Raw genomic sequence first — 23,227 nt, forward strand, 5'->3', positions numbered from 1 at the left:
TTTGTAAAGTTTTTCCTGAGAGCTTGGCAGACAGAAGGGAATTGCTGTGGGTGATGGAGTGGGGGCTGAATGCAAGGAAAAAGTGCTGAAGCACTCATTAAAAAAAATTAATCCTATGTCTTAATAAGTGAGGGGGCAGTTTGCTGAGGAAGGGGGAGCCTTTGCAAGCCCCAAAGGCAAGATTTTTGCAGAGAGAGTACAAGTTTGCACTGTGTTCCTTCTGTAATTAGTTTCTAAATAGAAAAGATGCAAAATCTTCTTCATGGGGATTTTATTGCCTGGCTATTAAATGTATAGAGACAACAGGCACACATAAAGACAAGGCAACTCCCTCCCAATAAATTAGCATGCCTGTGTTTGCAAGGAGACATAATAGCTGTTATTTATATTGTACTTACATATTTAATTTTCTTTATAAATAAAAGCTTTATGCCTCCCTTTGAGCCTGCTCTTACAGCCTTAGACTACAACAGCTACAACAAAACTATTACTCCAAATTAGCATGGCATTCGGCGTGCATTTGTATTACTTCCATGATTTTTATTGGTTTTCTTAATTATTATTTTTTCTTTCGGTTCATTCATCAATCATATTTACAAGCCCATTGTCGTTCTTGCCGCCAGTTTAGTGTTCTCACACATTTCGGCACACAGACAGAAACTGCAAACTAGGGCAGCTCTATGAGATCTCCAATATTTCTGGGGAGTCTGAAGGTGCTGACAGCTTATGGTATGTCTTTCCCAGGCAAGTGCAAGTGCCTCAAAGTCCATCTATCTGCAATTACTGGAGGGGCTAAAATTACACAGCACGCTCACCCTCTGAGTAGGCATCTTCTCCCCTGAGGTTAGAAGTGGGGAGCAAAAAGCATACCACAGCTGGAGAGCTGACGAATGATACCCATTTGAACTTCCAAATAATCAACTGTGCCACGCTGGCTGCCTTTGCAAAGCAAGCTTGTTTTGAACCCGAGTTGATTACCTTCCTCGTTGTTTTGCCAGACAAATTATCTTTTGCTGACTTAAGTGATCCATCAAGACTTGATCCCGAAGTCCTGCCACCCTCCCAGCTCTCAGTGATGGCAGTGGAAGCGGCTCAAGGATGGCAGAAGTGGGCCTCTGTTTTGCTTGGGCTACATCCTTGTTTACTTAGTGCCCTCACTGATTTTTCTCCGCTCCACACCATCCTTTTATAGTAGGCACCTCAGGGTGGAGGATACTCGGAAAGCATTTTATTTCTTGGGGCTGCAGAAAAGGGTGTTTCTCGGGGCTGCGGAAAAAGGGAAGTAGTTCCAAGTATCCAAGCATGCACATTGTCACCACAGCCCTGTTTGCATACAAGCCCATTGTCAACCAAAGGAACTGGAAAATTATGGCTATTTATCCATCCCTCTCTTTACCCCCCCGCTGTGCCTCTTTTGGCAAAGCAGCTAAACAGTTTGCATTGTTTCAAATTTAATGCTTGCAGATGGTTTTATTTAGAATTTGTTTTATTGGTGAGACATGCTTCCTCTGTTTATTAAATTATGCCTACTTTTTGTCATCCGTCATGTTGCCTGTAATTTCTGCACGGAGCTCGAGGGTAGGGTTTGTTGTTGTTGCTGCTGCTGCTGCGGGGTGGGTTGCTTTTTGGGGGGGTAATTTGAAATACGATCGAGCCCTGCGCGCCGGGGAAACACCGTGTCTTCGCATCCACTTCTCGCTCGCAGAAGGGCATGAGGCTCCAACCGGGCGACAAGCGGCGCGCACCGGCGGGGTCCTGCCGCTGGGAGAGGGGCCGGCCCCGCCGCCGCTCAGACCCTTCCCCGGCCGGTGGAGGGGCCCCGGGGCACGGCCCCGGGCCGGGGGCAGGTCTCTCCGCCGTCCCCCCGCGGCGGGCGGCCCCGACGGCGCGGGCGGGCGGCTCGGTCCCGCTCCGCGGGGCGCCGCGGCGGCTGCCGGGCGGCGGCAGGTGGTGGCCGCGGCAGCGCCGGTGGGGGGGAGCCCAGCGGCTCCGCCGGGCCGGGCCCCCTGGGCCGACGGCTCCCCCCGCGCCCTGCCCGCGGGCCGCCCGGGCGGTTTTTGTCCTTAAGAGCCCCCCCGAGCCCCTGCCCGGCCGCGGGCGCAGATCGCCGCCGGCTCGGCGCGGAACTCGCAGGCTCCGGAGCAGGAGGTGGGAACCGGGGGCGGTTTGGGCTTGCTCGGCTTTTTCTGTTTTTTTCCTTCCCCCCCCCCCCCGCTTTGTGCGGCTTTTTGGGTTTGTTTTGTATGTTTTTTCCCCTCCTCGCCTTCCACCCCGGGTATTGGGAGGGAAGGCGGGAGCGCCGCGGCCCCGGGAGAGCCCTGGCGGGCCGGGCCGGGCCGGGCCGGGCGGGCCGGCGGCGCCTCCCCCCGGTTCGGGGGGTCCCCGGGCTCGGCCCCCGAACGCCCCTCTCTTCCGTTCTCCATGTCATTTCCTGTGCTAATAAGATGGTGGTCACGGCCGGGAGGGAGGGAGCCGCCGCCGCCGCCTCCGCCGAGCCCGGCCCGGCCCCGGGACCCGTCCTCGCCTGGGACTAGCCGGCGGGGCCGGCGGGGAGGGAGGGCGCAGCCAGCTGGGCTCTCCCCCCCCCTCCCCTCCCCGGGCGGAGCGGGCCCCCCGACGCCGAGGCGGGCCCCCCGCGCCCGCAGCGCCGAGGTGAGTCAGCCCCGCTGGTAGCCAAGGTGGCCACGAAAATGGCTGCGGAGCGCGGGGGCGGGGGGGGGGGGGAGAACCCGGCCCAGCCCGGACGGGGGCGGGGGGGATCCGGCTGAGGGGTGCCCGGCTGAGGGGTGCCCGCAGCGGGCGGGGCAGCGACCCGCAGGCACAGGTAGCGCCCCCCCCCCCCCCCAGCGGCGTTCCCTTACGGGGCGGGCGGCGCTGGACCCGGCCCGTCCCCGCCGCTCCCCGCCGCGCCGCTCCCGCCCTTCCCCTCGTCGTCCCCGTCGTCCCCCCCCTCCCCGCTCCCTCCCTCCTCTCCCCGCGGCCGTTAGCGGGGCCGGCGAGTGACGCGGCCGGCGGCCAATCGGCGGCGGGGGCGGGCGGGCGCGCGCCACATTGGAACGCGGGGGCGGGGCGGCGCGGGGCGCTCCCCGGGGGCGGCGGGAGCCGGCGGGACGCGGTGCTGCAGCCGGGCGCTTGTTCGGCCGGGGTGGGCGACTTCACCGCGGGGTTGCCGCCGCCACGGGCTTCGCCGCGACCCGCTCCGCCGCTGCAGCGGCGGAGCGGGTCGCGGCGAAGCCCGTGGCGGCGGCAACCCCGCGGTAGCTGCACCCCGCTTGCAGGCATCGTGCCCGCAACACCTCCCGGGGCCATTGCAGAGGGCAGCGGAAGAATTGCCCTCGCACCCCTTAGCCAGGATACTTTGTTGACTGGCGTGGCAAAACTTCACCAAATGCATATCTTCTGGCCTTTTTCCCTCTATTATTATTTTTTCTGTTAAGTTATTAAATCTTTGCGGCTTCTTTGCAAACGCTCCAGAAGAACATAACATATATACATTTCATTATAACCAAATTCCTTTATCCTTTGGCGTATTCCAGAGGGAAAAGGAAGATGCCTCCAGTGTCCCATTGCAGATCCCTGGGGAAAAAAAAAAAAAAAAGCTGGCCCATGGGCAAAACCGTTGGCTCGCTGTTGCTTCCTCTCTTTCCAGTGATTAATGCTTCTCCTTAACGGGAGGAGAACTGGCAGAACCAGCTTAAAAAAAAAAATACCGACCTGACCGTAAGAAAAGGTTGTTTTCCGGCACTGCAGGTGTGCGCGGTATTTTGTTGAGCAGCGAAGGAGCCCTAGCCCCAAATATCCAGCAGCCCCCTGGATCCACTCCTGCCAGCGAGGTTTGACTCCCAGTGAGACCGGCAGGGCACGAGCATGCTGCTTGGGTTGGGCTTCGTGTCCCCTAAATTTCCGTTTGTGCGATCACCGAGATTAAAAGCAATGCAAGTGGAAAGGGAAATGACTCTTTCAACTTTCTAATGTATTGTGTATAAACCCCACAATAGACGCGCATCCCCGATGAGGATGGTGCATTTTTGTTTTCAAGTGCAAGCTGCAATCGGAAATGAAAGTATTTGGATGATGTGTATTTCCTTCTTGCAAAGGGTGCTTTGACCAAAGGTGCTCTTGCTCCAAAAATAGTAGCTTACCCCAGGGCTGAGCGACATAGGGCTCTTGAATCACATGCAGCTTGCGAAGAGTTCAAGCATCAGGGCTGTTGGTGTGGCCGGTGGAAAGACTGTGGTAACGAAGCAAAGGCCTGTTAGCTGGAACTGCTCACCGGGGAGGATTTGAGGTAGCAGCGGGAGACGCTGAAGGTTGCCCTGGCTCTTGGCTGGATGCTGAGTTGACCGGAGTGGAGTAGCAGGACCGGGGAAGCTGCTGTTCCCTCCTGCCTGGGGGTCATGTCAAAAGCTGCTGCTCCTTCTGGCTGTCCGTGGGGCGTGAGGGAGGTCCTGCGCTCCCGCCTCGGTGCCGGCTTTGGTGCAGAGCTTGCTGGTTTTGGGAGAGCAGCGTGTTGCTCCTCCAGCATCTTTGTGGACCATGCATGAAGTACAATGCTTTCTGGGCCAGTTTATGGGGGATTCTCTCATTGTGAGCCTTTCTGGTCGCTGGTAGCAATTACTTATGCTTTTTTGACAGGCTAAGGGGGAGGATTATTGTGAGGGTCATATCTGGTTTTAAATAATAAGGACAAAAGCAAGGACTTGTCTGAAATCTTATTTCTGACATACTAAGGCAAGGTCGGTCTTACTGGGATGGGGTGGGGGCCTGTTGTTTGCTTGTAGGGCTTGCCGGAAAGTAATGGACCTGCTCAAAATGGGTAGGAGGGGGGTAAGGTTGTGTCCATGAACACTGCAAGAGGAGCCTGAAGCAGGAGGGCTGCTCCGCTGCAGCAGGCTGGTGTTGTGATCTGGGGACTGCAAGCATTGCAGTGAGTGGAAGTTGCCACCCTGAGCCAGGAATCGGAGTAAAGTATGTATACTGAAGAGAACAGTGACAAGCCCAGGCAAGAGAGGTCTTTGGTCTTTTTATAAAGAGTACCATGTATGCTTTATCCTTCTGTTTTTTTTTTTTTTTTTAATAGTCTTTTTTCGTTTTGTAACTTCTGTCTCGTGCTGGTTAATTCACAAGCAAAGCTTGTGGTTTTTGCAGTTTTTTTCCCCCCATGTCCGTTTATGTAAGAGAAGCATGTGCTTTTACCTATTTATTTAAAGTTGCTATTAGCAGGGCTTCTCTCTTGCTATAAGTCCTACTACCCATTTCCAAAACTCTTAAAATACTGCCTTGACCATCACAAAAAGCCTAAGATTCATAACATTTCAGAGTAGCATATTTAACATTGTTATTGCCAATCCAGTGTTGTTGGCATGTATGTGAAGATTTGCATGGAGAAACTAAACATGGTCTGAAAGACAAAACGCTTTGTTTTGTTTTGTTTGACGATCAAAGAATAATACCGTAGATTAACTGGGGGACCTCCAGAAGGAAGAAACGAGCTGCCAACACTTGCTCTGAAGATATGAGGCTGGGTAGCTGTAAGAAGTGATGACTCTTGTTCACACTGGCGTGAGCTCAGGTGGCAACTTTTGATGCCTACTTTGTGTTGGGAATGCGTAGCTGAGGCCTATGAACAACCAGTTTTCCTGAGAAAGCCAAAACAGCAAACACTGCTTTTTTTCTTCCTCAGTTTGGATTGCAGCTTTTTGACATTTTAAGAATCTGGAGTCAGTTGGACGTGCATCTGGGTAGGCTTCACACGTCTTCTTGTGTCAGCGTTGAGTTCTCTCATCTGGGCTCTCACCTGAGCACAGGTCCTTTGCCCCCCAGGGCTGAGAGCTGCTTGAGGCACAGGCAGCGCCTCAGTGACAGCGAAGGGGGGTGGGCACGTGCAACGTCCGCTGGCATCGAGCAAGTAGCAGAATTCCTCCCAGCCTGCCGCTGAGCAGCCCTGCCGTGGGGTGCTAGCTTTCCTGCTCCGTGTCTCGCCCCTTGTTGTCATGCTTGTGGTGTATTTCATTGCACGCGCTTCTGTACAGCACTCCTGCCTGAAGCTCTGTCGTACAGGGTGAGGTTTCTTGGACCAGAGCTCCTGTGCAGCTGCAGACAGTTTTAGTGCCTCCTCTTGCACTGACCTCTCTACAGTAGTGGAGTAAAAAGGGCTTTAATTTCACAGGCTCTTCTGTTCTCCCTGTGACCTCTTCTCTGCTGCTGGAGGTGTTTTTAAACAAAGCCTCTAGAGCAATGGTCCTCCTAAAGCTGCATAGTGAAATGTTGCTTTTCAGGAATCCCTGCTAGTTAAACTTGCCCATGCAAGCAGATTCCAGTAGCAAGTCCAGCCTCCTAAAGAAAAAGCAGAGAGGACAAGGTGAGAGACAGGTTTGTGTTGCCCTGCGTGGCATCTTCAGAAAGAAGGTGAGGGAAAAGTGCTTCAGAAAGGAAGGAAGTTTGCAGGTAAAAGAGGCCAAGCAAAGAGCGATGGAAAACACAGAGCAGTCCTGTGGCTTCTTTGGAAGGTGGGAGCAGCGAAGGTGGATGGAGAAGAAACCTGGCGAGGAGGGCAACACAGGCATCCCATGTTAGAGAAGTTTTTCTTTAAAACGCCCGTCGTGTGATAGGCACTACATTGCTAATAGAAAAGACGGGGAGGATTGAGAGCAAGGAGGGAAAAAAAGCAGAGGTGAAGGGTGTAAATTTTGACTTGGCATCTAGAATCACGTTTACAGTGTAGGTTTTTAGGGGTCTAGTCACTGTCCTCACCATGTAGGCTTTGGACTTCTGCCAGAGTCAGTGAAGGTGGTACTAGCACTGGCGTTTTTCCTCCTTCCATCCCAAACTCTGCACATAATTGCAAGAACCTATGTTTCTGCTGAGAGACAGTCAAGTAATTAAAAATACTGACACTTAAAGCTTTGCTATTGTGCTTCCTGGTCATTGGTCTGTTTGTGAGAGCAGGGTAGCTTGCATCCTTGATAGCTGTTCTTCAAAGGCCTCCTCTCTCTGGAAGGCAGGGAGGCAGCACTCCAGCGTTTCAGACTCAGAACAGTTTCTCTGCAGTCAGAAGGTAAAGACATTATACATATAATTTAAGGTTTAAGCTGCAGAAACTGGCAGCCTCCAGAGAGAGATCAGTAATGCGTACTGCAGAAGACCGTTTCAGTGCAGTCCCTCGGTCACGGACAGCCACCAATAAGGGGCCCATCAGAAGGGTATCGTAAGCTAAGTCGTCCAATTTGAGCACGCTCTGATAAATGGCTTCGTTTCTCTGTCCCCTTTTTTTCTCTCCTCCTTAGGCTTTGGCTTTTCAGCGAGGCTAGTTTTACTTTGACTGTAGTGACTTGTCCCGGAGGAGGGAGTGCTGTTCCAAAATAAGTGTCAGCGTCGAGCCCTGCTGGGGCCGGCAGTCCCGGCGGCTCAGCCTGTGCTGCTGTCAGCTGGGGGCTGGGTTTTGCCGGTGGAAGCTTGACCGTGGGTACTGGGGGTGATGCATAAGGACAGAGTGGTGAAAGTGCATGGGAGGTGACATGGGGGATTATCTCCTGTGGCAGCTTTAGAATTGCTTTAATTAGCTACCCCTGAGAGCCAGCAGTGCTCCCGCCTTGCACAGCGCCATGCAGCAGGGAGCCGATGCACTGAGCATCCTTTGCCAGTCCCCAAGCCAGGTCATCCCGGTGCGCTGGGGAGCGCTGGCTCCAGGTTCCTGAGTGCGGATCAGGGCGCTGTGGGCATTCAGCTCCCGTGGCTCCCCACCAACACCCTTTCAGAGTGTTGAAGGCCGGTAATTGGAGCTGGTGTTGGTCAGGGACATCAGCTGTTTCCAGGCTGATAACCGATGTGAAATATTGTCCAGCACATTCCTTTTCAGTACAATGAACCTTTATTTTGAAAATGTATCATATAAACTGTATCATAATATGCTGAATGGAATTAAATGTGGTCCTTCAACTGCAGACTCAAACAGCTGAGCAGACTAAGTGTACATAGCATCTTCCTTGAAAGACATTGTAAGTTTGGCTGGGATGACCTTCCCACTCCTAGCATGTTCCTCTTTACACTTTTCATTTGGATAAACGTTGACTTCCTCATGTCTGTGTATATCGGGGGATTTTGCTGTTGTTGGTTTTTTTAATTTCTTTTGTTCTGAGGCTGCTGGAGTACTTTGTGTGGTCTGCTGCTTTCTTTAAATTGGAGACCTTTTGCTTGGAAAGGCTAACGCAACTGTTAAATACGCCACAGTTTGCAGAGTCCAGTCCTTTTATCCCTTTGGAGGAAATTAATGAAAACACTTGGAAAGTGACTGAAGGAAAAATCAATACTGATGACACATCAACATACTTTTGTGAACAATAAAATACATTCTAGAGCTGTCATGTGTACACACCTAGGCGTGTGGATTATCTTTTTTGAGCTCAAATGAGATCAATCAGCTTTTGAAGAACAGAAGCTTTTTAATTACTGAATTTCTCTTCCCTTTGTGATTGGAAAGAGAATTTTCTTGTGTGTGGTATGTGTGTAAGTTGCTTTATTCCTTGAGAAATTTTTCCTAAGTCATGTAGCGAGGGACCACTGGATGGGTGCAGCAGTACCTGACCCTCAGTGCAGAATCCCACCGGCTAACGCTGCATTGCTGTTGCAAAGGCAGTACCTCCAGAAAGACGGATCCACTTACTGTGTCTCCTGGACGTGTTGAGAGCTAGCACCAACTAAATCAAATGCTAACATATCCTCTTTAGGTCTGATGAACTTAACTGTTGGTTGGTTGGGTGGTTTTTTTTACCTAGGCCTTGTTTTGTAGTCAGGTGTTGAAATGTTGCTTTTGAATTCTCTTGGGGTAGTCGGTGTACTTTTGTAGTCCCTCAGTGACTTGCATACATGAAGTCACTGTGACATGCTCCTTCTTTTTTTTGGACTGGAATTGAAGGAGTTCTTGGGTTATTTCCATGCTTCTGCTAATCAGCATTTTTAAAATGTCCATGGTGTAGAGGACCAGGTATTTCTATGCAACCCAATACCTTGATGTAGAAGATTCACTTGAGGAGCAGAGGATTAAAGGAATGGACCAGAAGTGCTTGGCCTCTGCTGGAAATTTTTTTGTAGTTAGTTGCATTAGGATATACAGGGTCTGAACATCCCTCTCTCTGTATGGAAGGGAATGTGCAGATCAAATGGTGGCGGTGGTGAATTCAGCACACGGATATCTGATTTCTTGGCAGATCTGTCACTGGGAGTATCTGGACTGCTGCCTACCCCAAGGAAAAGGGGGTCGGTGTGACCCATGCTCAGCCAGTACTCATCCAGGCGGTGTAACATGAGCCCCTAACCTGTAGACAGATTTACCAGCCCTGAATAATGTCTGTTGTACTGTGAGATCTTATCTCCCTAATGGCCTGCAAGAGGGTACAAATGAGGAGAAATAAATATGGCTCTTGCTTTTGCTTCCTCTGCATTTTGGGGAACAGTTGATTTGTTTTCATTCTGCCTGGTGTTCATTAGTGCTTTTAAAGGACTGAGCTACTTTGGTAGGATTTTAGGAACAAATGAAAATATGATTTGCTCCTACCTTCTCATTTCCCGCCCCCCAAATATTCTTTCCCTTTTTGCTGAACAAGTTAAAAGAAAGGAGCCACTTGCCATGTCCTGAAGCCCAAGTTAGAGTCAAACCACTGTAACAAACCCAGAGGAACTGTCACGTAACATCCTTCAACAGAAATGAACAGGCACGAACTGGACAAATGGTACAAAAGCAGGATTTTGTCTTTATTTTATGCCTGTACCCATAGGTTCCGATAGAATGGGGATCCCCCTGCGGCTGAGACTGCCTGCCTAGAGGTATTGGTGCTGCAGAGGCTTTGCAATGTGATGGTTGATTACTGAAACTTTTGAGTTGGGTGGTGGGAAGGGGCATTGCTCAATAACTAAGTGCCTACCTGAAGTCCAGAGGTCTCTAGGAGGGGTGGGGGTTTCTCATTTGACTTTGGGGTAAAGAGGTTTGGGTTGCAATTTGTAAGTAATACCATCTGTTCAAGAAACTTGCTGTCATGTGGCCGTATCAAGGGTGAAACTGTGTTTTGTGGTTCATGCTTTTTACGTGACAGAATTTAAGGGCAGTCTTACAAAAATCACCAGTGTGTATAAAGGCAGACCAGCGCTCAGTTGTCACTGTTGAGTGCATTGTTGGCTTTGTGCAGGAAAAGGGAGCTCTGGTGAAATGCGCTGAGCTTTCTGACTCGGTGGGGCAGTTTGAATTTCATGCATAGCTTGGCCATGGCTTACAGATGTGTGTGCAAGCCTGTCCGTCCTGTCAGTCCATCCCTTCTAACACCACTAAACATTCACCAGTGGAAGAAAAAGACAGAGTGCTGCAGGTAATTTTTTTTTTTTTTTTTTTAAAGAAAAAAGCTGGAACTTCTAGAAAAGTGTTGAGTGAAAGGCCGTCTTGTTAAAAGATGGATGTGCTCTCCAGAGGGGCTAATTTAGACACTAAGGAAATATATGTGGAGCTGATTGCTGGCCGGGTGCCAGTCACTGAAGGGCACCGGAGGCTGAAATGCCAGGCAGCGCTGGTAGTGCTGGCACTTCAGCCCATGACGGTTGGGTTGCATGAATTATCTCTCTGCCTTCCAGCTAATTTTATCCTGTTGATTTTTCATGAATCATTTCCCATCTCTGTGGGTTAGAAATTAAAGTGGAAGTTTGCTAGCCAGAATAGCCACATCTGCTATTTAGAAAGTAGTGTCTGGGGTTTGCTTCCTGCCCACCCCCACGCCTTCCCTTCCCTTTCCCTTTTTACCTCCGTCGATGTTCAAATACGTGAATCACTGGTGTCGCTCACCCACAGAAATTCTTAGGCTGGCCAGCCTGTGCAATGCAGGGGTCCTCTGGATTCACACGAGCTCGCGGTGGGCGGCTGGGCAACGCTGGCGGCGGGCAGCAGGTGGGTGCTGAGTGCTATGTGGCAGGGTCCCAGGGGCACGGTGAGGCTGGCAGGACCTGGCCAGGGTGTCTTGAATTTTCTGCGCGTGCCTTATAAAATGTTAAAGGCACTCCAGTAACTTTTCCCTTTCCTGGCACAGCAGAAGAGCAGGAGCACCTCGGTGGCCTAGCCTGCTGCATGCCTACCAAGCGATTCCTCACTCCAGCCTTTTTGTCTGTCCACGGATGGGAGTAGAAGGTCATGTAGGCGGTAAATTCGCATCTCTGCTTTCTATGAAAGCATCTGTGTGATGAAAAACTTAACTTTTCCAGACCCAAACATAACTTCCCTTTGTTGAGTTGTGTGCTCTTGATTGCCATCGAGGCTGCCATCTGGGCCAGCAGCAAGGAAAGGATAAGTTGATTATCCAAAAGTTGAGCCCTGTATGTGGGGATCCAGGGGCTTGCACATGAGTTGCATAGCATGGGTCCTGTGGGTAAGCAAAGCTTTGCTGGCAGCTGCGCTTAGGAAAAAACACGTTCCCTTGAAACAAAATGAGCACTAGATAAATGAGAGGAGGTCTCTAGCTTGCCGATGTTCATTTTTAATCAGTCTTGGCGGATCACAGCAAATCCAGGAGGCTGGAAGAGTGATTGCGTTGGGGTGGTTCTGAAAATGGCCAGGTGGATGTCCCCAGAAATTACAGGTTGTGTAGCATGACACCAATCCCGAGTAAATATAAAGTAATTCATGCGTGAAACTTGATGTTATGGAAAGTGTCTTGTACTTCTCGGACAGGTCTGATTTTGTTCTTTGAGAAGCTTACCATTGGTTTCAAGAAAGATCTGTAGATGTGATATACTTAGGTATATAAGGCAGTTAACTCAGTTCAGGAGAACCCAATTAATATCTAATACCAAAGAATATCAATAGAATACGAGTGGCTTAGGAAGTGAAGGTCATGATTGATAGGGAGTCAACATCCAATAAATAAACTGAAGTGGCAGTATAAACAGTAAGGACAATGAAGGATACTCTAAGCTAAAGGACAGTATTAGCACACTAATAAATCAACCGTTTGTGGATTAACTTTAAGATGAACGTAGAAAATGGTTTTTCAGCGTCAAAAGATCAAGGCTCCTGGCATTGCCACCTTAGACGAGGGGAGCTATAATCCAGCTATTTTAAGCTAGAGCTTGATCATTTTACAGAAGAGTCTCTGCAACATGATATGTGGAGACTACATTTTCAAAGAAGTAGACGCGATGACCCTTCCCTTCAAATGAGGGGAAAGGAGAAGCCAATTCTGCCTGACACTCAGTGATGCGGAAGAAAGCATGACTCACCACTGGTGAAATGTGTAAATGAAACAAATTTGGTGAATTATAGCTATTGATAGGGGCAGGATGGAGTAATGCAGTTTGTTTGGTAAATGGACCCATTGAAACAAAATCACTTTCATGCAGACAAGTGGAGAGTTATGAACCTGGAAAGGCATGTCCTGAACGTGATCTGCAACGGGGGCGGGGGGCTGTGTCCCGAGCAGTCCCGTGTAAAAACGTGGGGGTTGGAATGGGCAGGCGGCTCCAGGGAGCTTTCTGTGCCAGGTCCTCGCTGGAAAAGACAACTGTGATTTTGGACACACAAACGAGGAGGTAATAGATCAGGGTGATGAGGTAGTTTTATGTCTGTAACCCTTATGTTTACTTCGGAGTCAGTCTTGTGTCAGCATGGCTTTCTGGTGCCAGCATCTTAAAATAATGTAGAGAAAATTGGAAGAGTTACACAGAATGATGAAAACTGTTGGAAAGCTGAGAAGATACTGCATGGATACATACCCAGGGCTCTGCTATGTATGTGTATTTATTCAGTGCTTATCACTATTGCTATCCAAACACCTTTCGGTAGTGCCTTAAGGAACAAGGCTTACATCTCCCACTTGGTTGTACTCTTACTTTGTCCCTGGGGAGAAAAATATTGGTGGAATAGCATCTTGTTTTAGTACTGGGGTTTTGTGCCTGTTTGTTTTAACTTTATAAATGTAAGTATATATTTATGTTGAAGAAGCCAAAGGCAAAGAAGTGCAACTGGCAGTCCTGACCAAAGATGGTGAGGTTTGTTACAGCCATTAACCTGGGAAGCAATTCTTTCCATTTGCTCAAAGCAGCATCCCAACGTGCTGGGTATTTCAGCCTTTCCCACCGGGTTGCAGGGCCCTTTGAAAGAACTGCTAACTGCTGCTGCACTGGAGCAGCTAACTCCAGGCTGCACTGGAGCTTTACATTGTCAGCATCCCGCTGTGTTGAGTCCTTACTCAACACTTAATGTAGAGAAATTGCACCCAATAATAGCCAATTTGCAGAGGCTTGTGCTGATCCATGACACCAGCTTCCTACTCTGAGATCAGCAAAGGGCAAATGCTCCCAGCTGACCATAATACGGAATTTTGTCTCCAATCCTGTAAAGTCAGCAGCATTTTCCACCTTCTCTAGAAGCCACCATAAGACAAACTTAAGACTAGCTCAAGGATTATTTCAGAGGTTCTTTTCCTTCTTCCCCCTCTGAAATGCATCGGTCATAAAGTAGATCATGGCAGGTTTTGATGACATGTTTTGCCAATGAACCACATAAGAGTGACAGTGTGAAAGTATCTCACATCCACTTGAAATGACAGGAGGAATTCCAGGTTGGCAAATGGGAATTTCCCTGTCCCCAGCCTGTCTGCAGTCGGGATGGCACTGAGAACTTGGTGTCGTGGCACCCCAATACTGTTTGTCGTGTCAGTTGCTGGTCTTGAGCAAGTCGTTGAAGCCACTGGGAACTCTCAGCCCTCCCTGCTGTAAAACAGGTTTAAGTCTCGTGGTTTTGAAGCTTGCTCTCCAAGCTTCTTCAGAAAGCTGCAGCAAAACTGGTGGTGCTTCCAGGTATCTTTCTTGTAGTCCTGACCTTCTTCAGTGTTTTGAGAATTCAAAACTCAAATAAAATGTTTCATACTTCTCTTCTGGTGAATTTATGGCTACTGGCTGTAGTGGAGTAATTGGCAATGATTTAAACAAGTTCTAGTTGCAGCCCATGCTGCTCAAATCCTACATGGTCTATGCCCTATAATTTTCACTGATTAAGTTCGAACTTGTGACTGCCCCAGCTTGTCTCAAGCTGCGCAGGCTGCATTCAGCCCTGCTCTGTGGCTGTCGGGGAAGAGCCCTGGCCTTGCATCGAGATGGGAGGCAGGTCATCAAGTCTTGCTCTGCCACCAGCCTTCACCATGCTGGCATGCTACTGTGCTGCACCGCCGGGTGGAGGACAGCTTCGCCTACACGAACGTCTTACTTCAGGGGGGGAAAGTCAAGCCAGTGCTGTGGCAACTGTCAAGGCAAAAGCCATTTTCCCACTGGAGCATGGGGTTAGTGTCTGTCTGTGAACAGTGGTCCTCCTCTGAGCAAACTGGTTTTCCCTCTTATTTCGTGGGATCTCTCGGTGTTTGCATTGGCTGCGAGCATGAGCTGTGTAGCCAGCTGGTACTTCATAAAGTGGCCTGAAATGGTTGGCATGGCCGAGGACCTTGGTAAGGGAATTCACCTCGGGGAAAACAGTCAGCCTGGGTCTTTCGTGGCTGTTTAGGGGGGAGCTCGGAGCCTTGAATGCTGTGCTTTATTCCCCCTACTCGGCTCGTCAGTAGCTGACTGTTCTGGATTACTATTTCTGGTAATAATATGCAACTGTAGAAAAAGCATATGAATTCAAGTCCATCTTTCACCATGGGTCTGCACTTCAAAACTAAAATGGGGTACAAGCTACGCAAGATCTTTCTTAAAAGAAGAGGGGATGACCTCCAGAAGGCTGGCAGTGAGCAACTGAGTGAAGGAGCTGTGTGCTGAGGAGGGGATGGATTCCTATATGGCTGTTTCACATGCAAGAATGTCCCAATCTGGGAAACGTGCCAGTAAAATGTAAAATTAAAGCTCTGTTTTGGAGGCTGATCCACGCAGATAAGAGTCTGTGGCTGTTAACTACTAACTACAAGAGGGGGAGTGATAAAGGTGGCATACTTGAGGACAGGAATTCACAGGTTCGTTCATGCTTAACCCCATTTAGATGTTTTATTCCTGCATTAGAGATTAACAGCTCAGATGTTCTTGTGTTTTCTACTTCCCTGATTGTGAGCAACATGGTAAAGTCACTGGAGATCTTAACATGTGTCATGCAGAAACATGACAGATCCTTGCCTACTTTCGGGATATGTTATGTGGCACTGTGAACCCGGAGATGCCTCTTGGGATTTGTAGCAGTCACGCTGGTGTCCTGGGCCTGCTGAGGGGCATCGTGCCTCATACCACAACTGCCTTTGCTGTACAAAGGACTTGATGTTGTGTGCAGACAGCACCTGGATCTTCACAGCATCCATCTCACCTAGGGATTGTCCTCTCTGACATGCTGCTAGGACTTTGCAGTAGGCTGTGTGCAGACTGACATGGGGAAGACTGACTGTCCTGATGGCCAGAGGGACATGCACATGAGAGGCTGAGTACCCCCTGGGAATACCTTCAGCAGTAACCAAGGAGCCTGCTCTGCTTATGCTTACATGGTGCTTCTCCACATCATCTGAAATCTTCAGAGGATCTTCGTATTTAGGTGTTAGAACAAAGACAACTAGAAAAATTGCCAAAAAAAAGCCCTAATGAAGTGGAGGGAGCGAAAGGTGCTGAGTATGAACTAGACTCTTGTAGTTGTGGAAAACTAAAGGAGGAGGAGAAAGGGCAAGAAAGAGAAACTAATGGGCAATGAAATTAGGAAAAATTAAAAGCAGCTTTAAATACATCAGAAGCTAGAAGAGTCTTAAAAGCACAGTCACCTACTGATGCCTGGAACTGGAGAAATGTCGAATGTTTCTTTCTTGTAGCTGGCGGAAAAGCTAGATAATGGTACCAGTTACAGCAGCAGCGTAATGCGCTCTGTTGTAGCAGTAGCTTGGGAGGTGACCAAACAGCAGCTACTACAGCAGTGCATTTTTAAGTTTGCTGTTCTGGCTAACTTGCATCCAGGAATTTTAAAAGGGCTGGCTGAGCAACGTTCTCTGGGCCATAAATGCTAATTATTTGAAAATATCAAGTCTAACCTGGGCAAACTAGAATACTAGGCTACCTGCAGTCTGATGTTGGCTTCCAGTAAAATAACGTAATAGCTGATAGGGATTGGATTGGTCATGATTTAAGGGGGTGTTAATTGTAATAACCAGTCTGTACAGATTTTTTTGAAATAGGTCTTTTCTAATGTGGCATGATTTCCTGATGTTGCTGTAATTTTGCCTAATAAAGGTAAAAGTGTTAGTATGTCTTGCATGCTTAATGCACTGTAGTTGTGCCACAGGTCATCGACATAAGCAGCGAGAACGATTCAATGTGTCACGCACTGTTGGAGCGGGTCCAGAGGAGGGCCACAAAAATGATCAGAGGGCTGGAACACCTCTCCTATGAAGAAAGGCTGAGAGAGTTGGGGCTGTTCAGCCTGGAGAAGAGAAGACTCTGGGAGACCTTACTGCAGCCTTTTAGTACTTCAAGGGGGCTTATAAGAAAGATGGGGACAGACTTTCTAGTACGGCCTGTTGTGATAGGACAAGGGGTAGTGGTTTTGAACTGAAAGAGGGTAGATTCAGACTAGATATAAGGAAGAAATTTTGTTATGATGAGGGTGGCGAAACACTGGAACAGGTTGCCCGGAGAGGTGGTAGATGCCCCATCCCTGGAAATGTTCAAGGTCAGGTTGAATGGGGCTCTGAGCAACCTGATCTAGTTGAAGATGTCCCTGCTTATTGCAGGGGGCTTGGACTAGATGATATTTAAAGGTCCCTTCCAACCCAAACTATTCTGTGAATCTATGAATAAACAAAAACCTGACTAAATGAAAGAAAGGTCACAGTGTGACAGCAAAAGGAGAGCCATTGCTGATAGTGTGTTTCTAGTAGTGTCAGCTGGGAATTGTTTTTGGTTTTTTTTTGCTTGATCCTAATCAAAAGGTGTGTGTTGGTCTCTTCTCCCAAGTAACAAAGAGATAGGACGAGAGAAAACAGCCTCAAGTTGTACCAGGGGAAGTTTAGGTTGGATATTAGGAAAAATTTCTTCACTGAAAGGGTTATCAAGCATTGGAAGAGGCTGCCCAGAGAAGTGGTTGAGTCACCATCCCTGGAGGTATTTAAAAGACGGGTTAGGGACATGGTTTAGTGGTGGATTTGGCAGTGTTAGATTTACGGTTGGACTCTATGATCTTAAACATCTTTTGCAGCCTAAATGATTCTATAATTCTAAGTTTGTTGGTGTTCTGGAAGAAAACACAAAGTTAATTTGCATTATGTTTGTGGGCAACAAAAAGTCTGGGAGAGTCGCAAGTAATGAAAAGAGACAAGTTAGTGGTGGAGTTGTGCTCGCATGTATGCTGGGCGAGACAGCAAGGAGTTGTGTGAATGTCTTAAAAGCGGGCATCTAGTCGCAGAGCAGGTAGGAGAGCAGGCAGGGGGTGCACGGTGGCCTGGGGGCTGTTGCAGGAGCTATGGCTCTTAAGGCAGCACAGCGGTTCACCAAACGCAAAACCCCAGTTGGGCACAGTGGCTAGAAATTAAATGCGGTACTTGGACGGAAACATGGAAATCCTGAGCAGGGGCAGGGAGGGCGTTATCTCGGTGCAAGGTACTGCTCCCATCAGCGCAGGAGTGCTGCAGCCGGTGCTGCGCAGGAATGTTGCTGATAAGTTGGAAGGAGTTCAGGGAGGACCATGAGAGGGAAGGGCTGCAAAATGTGCCATACAGTAAAATGAGGAGCTCTGTGTGTAAAATAAACACTGGATTTCTTCTTTTTTTTTTTTTTTTTTTTCCTGTTGGAGGTACGCTGTAGTTTAACCAGGAGTTTACTGAAGGAAGTGCAGTGGCCTGCCTTGCGCGGGAGGTCAGACTGCGCCGTCACAGGTTCTCTCTCGCTCCGTAATGGAGGAGTCTCCATGAGGGAAGAGTGGGAAAGGAAAAGCCATTGTCTCTTCAGAGACAGATGTCTGCATCTCTTCCTACTGAAGCCTTGGGGGTTGTGGGTGTTAAAACTCCAGGTGCCTGTACGCCAGGCTTCCCAAACAAGCGGGTTTTCTGACCGAGAGCATCTGCCCCACAGCCAGCATCCGCCTCTCCTGCGCCAGCGCAGGCCCCACAGCTCTGGGGCAGCACCCGTCTCTTCTTGTTTTTTAATATTTCCCCCCCTGCCCCAGCTGCTGCTTTTTCCCTCCTGAGCTGCTTTACTGCAGACTTCAGGAAAGACCTTTCCTTCTCCTCTGGGAAGGGCAGGTAGCCTGGGCCTCCAGCACCAGCCGGTGCATGGGGAGAGCTTCCCTTTCACTCTGGAGAGCGCAGACCAGGGGCTCAGCCTGCCAAAATAATGAGCCCCTCCTAGCCCTTAATATCGCTTTCCTTCTGACTGGCTGTGGTAATTTTGAAAGAAAATGTGTCTTGTTTTGGGCGTCTTGTAAAGGCTTAATAGTGCGTGTGTTTGCATGTATCTAGTTGGACTTACGCTGAGGCTTTGCTTTCAGAGCACTATATGAATATTAACTAGTGCTTCCTTGATACAGGCTTGATAAAAGTCTTTCAGGCTGCACATTGGCATAAGAGAAGCTGGGCTGGAAAAATTAATCATTTGTCCCCTGACACAAAGAGGAGCCACAGAGGCTGGGAATAGCATTCCTTCTTGCTGTAAACAGGGCACAAATGCAGACCAGACTTACATGGTGCTCAGTCCTGCGCAAGCACATGTGAAATAAGAAAATTCCTGTCTTCAGGGGTTTGTGACCTCAGAACATGAATTTCGGGATGCCCAGAGCTGAGTCGCAATGGGGATGGGCTCTTCCATCAGCTCCCCTGACAGAAGGGGTCTGCTCAGCTGCTGAGGCCCCTCCGTCGGGCACTGCGAGTATGCAGCGTAACAGAGTGTGCCATCGGGCAGCGGACATGGGAAGTGGGATCACAGGTGACTTTTTGGGGAGCATCTGTGAAGTCTGTCCGATCTGCCTGAGAGCAGCCAGTTTGTGTGCCTTGGAGGAAGTCTCTTAAGACAAATGCAATGAAGAGATGAGCGGCGCTCTGCTTTATTCCTTGTCTCAAGCTGGAATGCTCTGAAGCTTAGTGGCCCTTCCAAAAATCTTAATATTAATTAAATTCAGTTCCAAATTATCATCACTTGCCTTATCAGTATTTTCTCTTCGGCACCGTCCCATGGTGGGGGGAGGAGGGAAGTGTTAGCGTTTTAGAGCTTGCTGTCCTTAGACATCATTAAGTGGTTCCTGGCTCTTGTGTTGAGCTGAGGGAGAAGCATTTTCACTATAGTGGCTTGCGTGCCAGAAGGGTGGTGGTAGGTCAGCTCTAGTCATCGCAAGGGACAGGAAGATGGAGAGCATGAGTTGTGCAATTTTGGTGGAGTCCTGCAGGGCACTGTAGGCACTTACCTGTTTGTCAGAGGTGTCAGGAGCACACGGAAAGTTGCGTCTGCTGGGGTGTAGTACACCACGCTCTGTTCCCAGGTAGAGACTGGCATATGTTATGTTTGTAGATGGATCCTGGTTCATGCCACGACCTGCGTTCCTTTTTCTTGTGATTCTGTCCCGAAAGACCTACTCTGAAGTAATGGTGCTCCGTGTTCCTATAACACATCCCACCCATCCGTGTTAAATTCCATGCGCAACATTTTTAATGGGTGCTGTGGAGCATACTTCAGATTCCCCGTGCCTCAGGTTTCTCCGTGGTATCTCACGCTCTTCACCTGACCTGCGACTGAACTGTTCTTTCCTCCCTGGCGCGGGAAGGGGTTTCCACCTACCTGTGCGCGTAGGTGCCCCGGCGCACGATGGTGGCTCTTGGTGCCGGGAGGGAGCCTGCTCTGCTGGCTGCATCGTGGCCTGGGGGAGGAAGGCTGTGATTTCCTGGCTGCTCATTCTTCTGCTCCCTCCCTTCATTTTTTTTCAGAACATGAGTGAAAACTTGAAGGACTGTTTGATCCAGACCCAGGCTTCCTTAGGGGAGATGGTGACAATAAAAACAGAGGCCTGCTCTCCACGCCGGGACCAGGAGTATGGACGGCCTTGGTATGTGGCTGAGCTTCGGTCCGATGTACTCTAACCCCCTTCTCTCCACTTCCCCCCACAGCTTAAAGTGGTTTTGAGGGATACACTTGAACCTCTCAAAGTTATTAAAACCCTCCCTTGCAAGGTCCGCCTTGCAGTGTATGACGGGGTGGTCACCTACTCATCTGCTAGGCACATGTCTGCTACACGTGCTAGTTCACATCAGGCCTTGCGGCACTGGCATGCATTGAGGGTTGTGCCTTGCTTTTGAGCAGCGCATTTCCCGGGCTGTAGCAGAGCTGCGCTGCCTCTCTGCTGGTGGGAGTCCCGTCTGCCACTCTTCTGCCCGGTGTGGGATGTGCCAGGTGTGTGCCGTGCATGGAGGTGCTCTAGCTGAAGCCACTACCTGCTGTAGGCTTTAGCCTTAAGCCATCTCAGGTACCAGCTTTTGGCAGGTTGGATGGCAGGTTGAACCATTTCTCTGCTGCAGTGGGGACTAAGAGAGTTGTTCAGACTCTGTTGCCTCTGCTCCTCTCTGTGTGCAGTCCCAACATCTTGGTAGGTTAATGTTGTCTGTCTGTTGTTCCCTCCCCAGCTCTGGAAGGCCTGACCCGCAGTCCATGGAGGTGGAGCCCAAGAAACTGAAAGGGAAACGGGACTTGATCATGACCAAGAGCTTTCAGCAAGTGGATTTCTGGTGTAAGTGTCTTGTGAGTGACGGAAAAGCAATGCCGCCGCTTGTATAGACTTCGGTCTTTCCTAGTCAGCACCCTGCTGGTTTGGGGCGGGAAGCAGGGAAGAAAAAAGCCAGGGACAAAATTGCGTGCTCTCCTGCAAAGCCCAACACATTTGATAGGGAAGCTGTTGCACAAAAGCAGCTTGTCTGTCATGGGGCTATGCAGTGGTAGGGAGATGGATGGAAGGCATGCTGGAAACATGAACATGCATATGGGAAAACCACAAGAGTCAAAGGCTTGAATTCAGAAACTGCGAAGGGAGTATTGCGCGGACGACAACTCTTTCCCTTCCCTAATATTCTGGGAAAGAAAACTGGTGCCAGTTATGTTGGCATACCTACAAAATATCAAATTGTAGTCCTGAGTCCCTGTCTGGCCACAGGGCAAGTGCCTGGCCATGCTATCTCTCTCCCAAGTACAGAATTAAAGCTGTATGACGAGGGTATTTATTTTCAGGGATATTTGTTTTAGTTTCTCTCTGGTGTGTGGGGAATCAAACCTTTGGCTAGAGGACAGCTCTGCTAACTGGTGATGTGCAAGGAGCCCCCAACCTCTGTCTCTACAAATGGTGACAGGGCCTTTCCCTGTGCATATAGCTGTCCGTGGCAAATCTGTAGGGCACCAGGGCTCACACAAGCACAGGCGTTGGTCAGGCAGGTGTGGGTTGGGGCAGAGCCCTTGTTGAGAGATGTGTGGCGAAACAAGTGCACAGCTGGTGAAGCATCTGCGTGTGAAGCTTTGGGGAAGGGGCTGGGCCGGGCGGGGAGAGGATGGGGAGCTGGGGCATGCTGTCCTGAGTGCTGTGCGTCCTATGAGCTGCATGAGCCTGTACAGGCATCAAATCTGCCCAACCTAACCCCTGCTCCCCTCGCACCCGCAGTCTGTGAGTCCTGCCAGGAGTACTTCGTGGATGAGTGCCCGAACCACGGCCCCCCAGTGTTTGTGTCTGACACCCCAGTGCCCGTTGGCATCCCTGACCGGGCAGCGCTGACCATCCCACCTGGAATGGAGGTGGTGAAAGAGCCCAACGGGGAGAACGACGTGCGCTGTATGAACGAGGTGATCCCCAAAGGTCACATCTTCGGGCCGTATGAGGGGCAGATCTCTAGCCAGGACAAGTCTGCAGGATTCTTCTCGTGGCTGGTGAGTGATGTGTCTCCCCAATGAAGTGATGTCCCAGCTGTGCAGCTCAGAGCTGGGGGACTCGCAGGCCTGTGGAGCCAGACCTTAGCCATCTTCCCCCTTCTCTGAAGATCTTCTGCTGACCCACACGGGCAGTAGGCAAACGTTGACCTGCCATAATTATTAGCAGCTTAAGGGTATAGATATGTGAAAGGGGACCAGGTGCCATGGCACCCGAATTCAGTTCACAGCTGTAGGAAGCAGAGCTTGCTTCTCCTCTCCCCCTTGCCATGTTCTTCCATCCCCACTCAACCTTGAGGGCTCCTCCAGTACCTTTCTCTGCTCTGGTCATCATTTTGAGGACAGAGCAATGATTGTCTCTAGAGATTGCAGAACTCTCTCCTGGGCCTGCAGCACTCCCTCCCAGCCCACTTGAGCAGAGCAGGTGGCCCAAGAGGCCAGGAAGGAGGAGATCCAGCCCATCAGGAACTGATGTACATGCGGACTCCAGTACCAAACCCCATATTTTTTTACCGTAGTACTACAGGCCTTGGTTAGCCTATGAGAGAGAGATGTCACTAGATCGACGGATATTATTATGAGAATTGAGATGTGGGACTTGAGTTATAGGTGGGGAAAAAAATTGAAAGCTGCTGATATGAAATGCTGCTCATGCTTTTCTGTCTGTAAAATAAATGTGTGTTTCAGCCCTGTCCTGAAAGGGAAGTTAATCTTTTATATCTCAGGACTGTTAACAATTTTGTCAACTGCATCCATAGTTCCGTGTTACGAATATTTGTACATAGGAAAAATGCCTCTTAGTCAGTTCAGAGTAGCCTCCACACACATATCCAGGGCAGCAGCCTGTAGTACTAGGAGAGCTGAGATTCATGGCGTAGAGTTTCGTGTCCTGACTTAAGGCTGGAACTGAAGCAGTGATTTGAAAGTCATAGATTTTCTCCCATCTGGACCAGCTAGTTGACATGCTGTGTCTGTTCTCTTGTTCCGCAGATCGTTGATAAGAACAACCGCTACAAATCTATCGATGGGACAGATGAAACCAAAGCAAACTGGATGAGGTGAGTCCAGTTCTCTTCTGCCTTCCCTTGTGGGGCCCTGTCTTCCAGAGAGAGGCCATCAAACACTCCTTGTTATTTTCTGTGACAGAAAAGCAAACCAAAATGCCACAACACCTTCTGTAAAGGGTGTGCTTGTGCTCTTTCAGTATTTATTATTATGAGAATCCTTTGGAGTCAGATTCAATGAAAGGGACTAAAACAAGGATGTGTGTATGGAGGATGGCTATTTTCTGGAATGAGGACAAATGATAAAGATGATCCTATTTATCCACTCTTAGAAATGCTGACAGGTC

The 23,227-nt window shown here is 49.6% G+C and overlaps 1 protein-coding gene across 4 annotated transcripts in view; it reads left to right on the forward strand.

The window, feature by feature from the left end:
* Positions 1 to 1,975: 1,975 nt before the first annotated feature.
* Positions 1,976 to 23,227, forward strand: part of PRDM11 (PR/SET domain 11) — a 47,228-nt gene continuing 25,976 nt past the window's right edge. For 2 of the 4 annotated variants that reach the window (XM_087746035.1, XM_087746038.1), the window contains exons 1-5: positions 2,440 to 2,652; positions 19,899 to 20,017; positions 20,592 to 20,695; positions 21,614 to 21,876; positions 22,867 to 22,934. In XM_087746035.1, coding sequence (XP_087602161.1) covers positions 19,902 to 20,017; positions 20,592 to 20,695; positions 21,614 to 21,876; positions 22,867 to 22,934 — 551 coding nt within the window. In that variant the 5' untranslated portion in view covers positions 2,440 to 2,652; positions 19,899 to 19,901. Of the gene's footprint in view, positions 2,149 to 2,439; positions 2,653 to 19,898; positions 20,018 to 20,591; positions 20,696 to 21,613; positions 21,877 to 22,866; positions 22,935 to 23,227 lie in introns of those variants that run through there. The other 2 variants (XM_087746036.1, XM_087746037.1) reach the window with 2 other exon arrangements.

This window comes from Nipponia nippon, unplaced genomic scaffold (assembly GCF_047370975.1).
Source record: "Nipponia nippon isolate SJK-2023a ecotype South Korea unplaced genomic scaffold, ASM4737097v1 scaffold_10, whole genome shotgun sequence".
NCBI classification, from domain to species: Eukaryota; Metazoa; Chordata; class Aves; order Pelecaniformes; family Threskiornithidae; genus Nipponia; species Nipponia nippon.